This window comes from Phragmites australis, chromosome 18 (genome assembly GCF_958298935.1).
Source record: "Phragmites australis chromosome 18, lpPhrAust1.1, whole genome shotgun sequence".
In the NCBI taxonomy this organism is placed as follows: Eukaryota; Viridiplantae; Streptophyta; class Magnoliopsida; order Poales; family Poaceae; genus Phragmites; species Phragmites australis.
In genome coordinates, this window is record NC_084938.1 from 16,032,990 (window position 1) to 16,038,966 (window position 5,977).

General features: G+C 42.9%; 1 protein-coding gene across 1 annotated transcript; it reads right to left on the minus strand.

Annotated features, from left to right (window-relative positions):
- Positions 1–1,058: 1,058 nt before the first annotated feature.
- LOC133898404 (mitochondrial import inner membrane translocase subunit TIM17-1-like) lies at positions 1,059–5,201 on the minus strand. Its single transcript, XM_062339084.1, has 2 exons — positions 4,515–5,201; positions 1,059–1,414 (listed from the first exon to the last, which is right to left on the minus strand). Exon 1 carries the CDS (start codon positions 5,072–5,074, stop codon positions 4,520–4,522), a length of 555 nt encoding a protein of 184 aa, XP_062195068.1. The 5' UTR covers positions 5,075–5,201; the 3' UTR covers positions 1,059–1,414; positions 4,515–4,519.
- Between the last annotated feature and the right edge of the window lie 776 nt (positions 5,202–5,977).

A 5,977-nucleotide genomic window follows, 5' to 3' on the forward strand; every position in this document is an offset into this window, starting at 1 on the left:
AAATAGTTATATATTATGAAATTATTTTTTATGATGAATGTAATAACATCAATCTTATGCTATCAATCTATAGTTTTTTTAAAACATTTGATAATCAAAGATAAAAATATTTGACTTACGATAATCCTAAATGGATCAGAGAAAGTATATATTAATACAAGAACAATGACAGTCGTCCACCACGAACTAGATCGAGAGGTAACTATCACCATGGATGCCCAGGGCCCATGCCCCCACGGCCCGATCAAGGATGCTCAGGGGTTTGAAAACTGTAACAACACTCCAGGTGAAAAGCCGCCAAGAAATCTACTGGAAGTTTTTAAGTAAGATGTAGCGTTGAATTTAGTTGAAACGAGCATCTATATGTCAGTCGACTAATTTTTTCCGAAATGTCAATCAACCATTTCTAACAGTTTGATTCACATCCAACCAACCACCGAGTTTCTCCTTTTCATCTTCTTCCCTGAAGGCATGAGCACTGCAGTTGCTCAGCACATGCCGCCTCGCCTTCCCCGTTTCCGGCAGCTCCCGTTGCCATATCGGCAGACGCCTCCACCTGCCTCCTAACGTCTCTGCTTTGAAAGATGAAGCCACCGCCGCTGGTTGAAGGGTTACGAAACTTCAGCCGGTTGATGGCATTTCTGTTAATTGAAAGCTATTTTTTAAGTATGTAATTGGAGGAGTGTCTTGCTGAAAATAAAATTTCCACATCAATGTTGGGAACTTTCTAGTTGAAACTTAATTTTCTGAACTGCGAATTCGAGACAGTGTGGAGACGGTGCCCGTTTACAAGGAACTTAAACGGACGACAGAATGATAGCACTCCATTGACAAGGAACTAAACAGATGACCGCTAGATAGCACTCTCTACGAATACAATAGAGAAGTGGCTGCTAGACAAGAAAACTTGGACAGAATAAAATCAGAACAGCCAAAACTAACTTGAGATGTTTCTTCATGGCGGTACCAACTCCATACTATGCGCAGTAGATATAAGTACAAGTGCCAACAGAACAAAGTTAAATGACATACAAAGACAAATATTTTAACACAGAAAGCATCCTTAAATCTCAATTTCCCACTTAAAAATTGAACTATTATATACATCTCTATAAAGAATTTTCGAGTTGCATTGCTCTCCATAGGGGCATACTATATGATTAAAAGACTAACACTCACAAACTTATTATATACAATTAAAAAGCTTATATGTGATTCTAGTGAATAACTCAAATCAGATTGTGCCCTGGAATTCAAGCATAAGCATAAGCCTACTGTTCTCTATCAACCTATTGTCCATCTCAAAAAAGAAAAAGAAAAAAGAAAGAAAGAAAAAAAACTGTCCAGCCGTCCCTAGGAGTCATTGGAACTTCTGTTCCATACCAAATGATCTGGTGTCCCATGATGATCTTGCCTACACAAAATGAAAAGAACACAATTCATAAGCTTAAACAATACTACGTCAACAGCAAAGATCGAAGCAGTACGGAAGGGAGCATAAATTAAATGCACAAATCACACAACATTGTGCATCCCTTGTTGAAATATAGACATCAATCACAAGCCAAAAGTACTGTAGTGCGGAATGAACAAACAGGTACATCATGTGCACACAAAAGGGTATACAGTCTCTTTCCTCTGCCCAACAAAACTCAATTCAAATAGAAACACAAATGAAAACATATTTGCGCTTGTATACTTCGAATTGACTTTCTCAGACAGATATCTGATAAGGCAATCAAAATATAAGTGGCATACCATGTACTGCCTTGGAAACTTGTTGACGATACTAGTAATCTTAAGAGTTCAGACACTGAAATTCTAATTGGTTGACAGAAAATACAATTTTACAGGAGATGAAAACACAAAAAAGTAGAACCATGTTCATATAAATGGTAGCCTTATCTGGAATGCGTCGTTAGTGGATCCAGTTAAAAAGACAAAAACTCCCATAGCTAATGAACCTAAAAAAATCAAAGAAAACAAATAACCTAACAGGATGGATGAATATTATACCCTAATCCAAGCATATCAAAGACATGACAGCCAAAGAGGTCATGCCAAATTGCACCTCCACAGTTCATAGTCGATACAACACCTGATGCAGTAAATGGCCAAGTGTAAACATAACACTACTTGCAGCCATTAATAGCGGGAAGTCTCAAATTGGTTCGTTCAAAATACAAAACATCAGAGTGGACAGCATGGTTGTCCTGAGCAGAAACATGATTCTATTCATGCTTCAAGCAAATTAACCAGTCTCCTAAAATCCAACAGACAATAAGTTATCTAAAATAAATGCTTTCAGATATGATCTGCCCATCGGTTAGTCATAACATCGAGAGAACAAGATAGTGATTCCAAAATAACAATATAACAATGATAAATTTTGAAATAGCTCCACAATTAGTATATCTTGACTGCATAACTTCAAAACTTTAGGGGCATGCTTAACAACAAGACATCGTCAAATAACAAGATATTATCCCTGATCAAGACACACAAATCTGGTTCATGCTTAGACCCTCTAGACATCAAATAGAAACCAGCTATCATGTTTCGTTTTACAAACGTACTTTACCTCTTTTTTACTCTTTGTCAGACTTTTTTCTTCTAATTTTGAAAGATTAAACTAGTCTGGCTCACACAAATGAGTAAATGACCCTAACAAAATTCAAGAATTGTAATAGCATGTACTGCAGCGATTATGGTATGGAACTGGTTGGAGGGAGGGAGGGATCACACAGAGATTGTAGGAGTGGTGGGTGGTAGGACAAGGCGGTGGAGATCATCGCCGGCAACCCGTTGTGGTTGCCAGCCGTGACGAGGAGGGGAGGCGGCGGCGCGCAGTGTGCAGCGCAGGGAGAGGGAGAGGGAGAGCAAGAGAGTGAGTGCTAAAGGAATAACCCTTGAATTGCTTGCCTGCCTTGATACATGTCCTTTCTTTATATAGGGAGGACTAACTTAACCCCTAAGTAAACTTAGAGATGGATCGTTTAGATAGGATCCGACCATTCCTAAATTACAAAAGATAGATTTCCAACTTAAAGATAACTTGACATCTAATTTAAAGGACTCTCCTAATTTAAAGGACTCTCCTAATTAAGATAATGGTCTGTGGGACCAACATGACGACGACGACAACAGGCAGCGGGGAGGGGGGGGGGTGCGGCTAGGCAGGCAGCACCCTTCCTAGCGGCGTGGAAGCAGCAGCAGCCCTAACACTGGCTGTTGCCACCTCTAGGTCGGGCTGCCCACCCTGGCACATGGGCCCTTAGCCCTTAACCAAATTGGTGTATTTATAGAGAAAATATCAAGTGCACAAAAGTATTTTGGTGCACATATGCACAAACTCAATCTCATGCATTGGATCCAAATTGAGTGGACCAAGTGGGAGGTGGGGAGCCCTCCATCCCACCTAGGCCTCTTAGGCCCAATAGGACTTGGTCAAATTAAAGAAGCCCAGGTGGGTGGAAGAATTCTCACCTCCCACCTGGTTCACTCAGATTGGATCCAATGCACGAGATTGAGTTTGTGCATATGTGCACAAAAATACTCTTGTGCACCTGATACTTTCTCGTATTTATAATGCAAAACCTCTTTCCCTATTGAAACATATCATTCATCAGTAAACTTCTAATCTATGCCAATTACCAATCTTGTGAACCAAACAAGCAAGAGCTCAACAGTTCATGCATACTTACTAAAACATTGGAATGACTCAACAGTACGTGCATTCTCCCAATAGAGCAAAGAAAGGAAAAACTAGTTGCCTGCATCCCCATTAAGACAAAGCAACCCCCCCCCCCCCCCAAACTGTCAGCAGAACATAAGGTACAGTATACCCTGTGTGTTTCACCTTATTCTTGAACATAATTGATGGCATGTGGCAACAGTTTGCTGGGCGTATACAGATTCTATGCCGCCACTAATTTTGTTTATCTCGTCTGTCTTCTTCCTAACATACAATCCACTGGCCACCCGTCAGTGGGTGAAGTTTCAAAGTCTCCTAACTACTAGAGATAGGTTGTGGTAGGGGCACAAGACCAGTCAGCACTCCAATGATATCCGTGGTAGCGACGCAAGACCAGGGTTATTGGCTTGCAGTAAAGAAAACACTCTGCTAGTCAATGACAAGGTTGAAGACGATTGCATCAACACCAACAAAGCGAAATAAGCAGCGCCAAACAATTGAGGCTCAGACAACCAAGAGCCTGCCCAGATAAATATCACGGGATCCTGTAATAATGCAGCTGCATGATCCCACCTCTGCTGGGCATACATGTGTATGGACGAGGTCTGTGTGTAGATATTGCGAAAGCATTGATTCCACAACACCTAACACCACCCATTGATCAACGCAATATTACACACAGGAAGTAACAGAAATCTAATCAAAGATCATGTCTTTCCTAATCACATCATAACAGAGCAACCATCATTCAACAAAAGGAATCAAACGCACAATAATTTGTGGGAATTGCGAGCAAAATCGAAGGGAAACAAAATGGCACCTTTTTCACTTGTACCCGACGGAGACCTCCTCAACCACAATGGGCGCCGGCGGCGGGATACCCAGGAGCCGCTCGGCTTGGGGCGATGGCAGTCCGCGATTCATCCGCTTTCGGCGGAGGCTGGAGAAAAAGCGGTCGCCCCACTGTGTAGAGGTCCAAGTGACGCCCAGGACTACCGCGACGCCTGATGCGCCGAGGAGCGCGGAGCGCGCGGCGGCGGGGGCGGGGGCGCCCCGGTGCAAAGCGTGCAGGCCCCAGGTGGCGGCGCCGGCGGCGATGGAGCTCCAGGAGTCCTCCCTCCGGCGCGCGAAGGACACGGCGCTCTCGATGGCGGAGAAGACGGCGCAGTAGGCGCCAAACTTGCCGGCGATGCGGGGCGCGTTTGCGCGGACGGCGCCGACGGCGCCGGCAAGGCCGCCGGGCGAGCCGCGGCGGAAGCCCCTGGCGAAGTGGAAGGCGGAGCCGCCCACCGCGCCAAGCACAAAGGCGTCGCCCACGAAGTCGATGACGCCATGGAGGGGGTCCGGGATCGCTTCGTAAACCGGCGTGTCCCCGTCCATCGGCTACCAGCAGGATTTCGGCGGCGGCGGTGTAGCTTGTTCGGAAGGAACTGTTTGCCTTTGGTCTTTGGACGCCACGTCTCGTCGGTCTTCGTTAGGAATTGTCCAGATTATGAGTCGACTCGTACGACCTCGTGTCCGAGTCGAATACAAAAGTATGACGAACTCGAGTTTGAGACGAATACAAAAGAATCGAGTTTGTCGACAAATTCGGACATCTGCATAAGTTGTCTAATAATTACAAGATGCCATGCCACTGACCTTCACCTATTCTAATAGGTAACATAGCTAAAGGATTGTGATGTATCAAGTTAGACTAAAAGACAAGTGGATGGGCGCCAACTTTAGAATATGATATTATAAGTATATAGAATTCAGAATTAACAGTATGTATGTTTAAAATAAAGAACGTATTTTAAAACTGGGATCAAAATATTCAAAGACACTAGCCTCTTTTAACTTGCTGCTCAGACTCTTCAAATACTTGGTTCTAGAGATTCTCGAACTGCTCCTCGTCTGCTCTCGAAATATATAAAAAAACACACAACAAAACTAGCTAAGAACAGTACCTCAATAGTAGCTAACATCTGAGAAAAAAGATACTAAACAACAGTAAACGTTGCTACGAACGCGGAAACACGAAAATCGTCTAAATCGGAGCTAGAACGAGAAAGATATACTAAAAACAAGTTTTAGGGTTATTCTGAAAAAGAAAAGGATATATTTTGAATAAAACAGAAAGGTCAAGGGTCTATTTGTAAAATAGAAGGACTTAAAAGTAATTTTAGAAAAGTTTAGGGACCTAAGTGTAAAAATACAGGGCTCTTTTTTAATTACAAAGAACTTCAGGGTCTAAACTATAAAATACAGGGGCCTTTTGTAAATTTAGAAAAGTCCAAGGGC

Bases quoted from the DNA above. Each gene is read 5' to 3' on its own strand.
- LOC133898404 (XM_062339084.1), bottom strand. From the start codon at position 5,074: ATGGACGGGGACACGCCGGTTTACGAAGCGATCCCGGACCCCCTCCAT.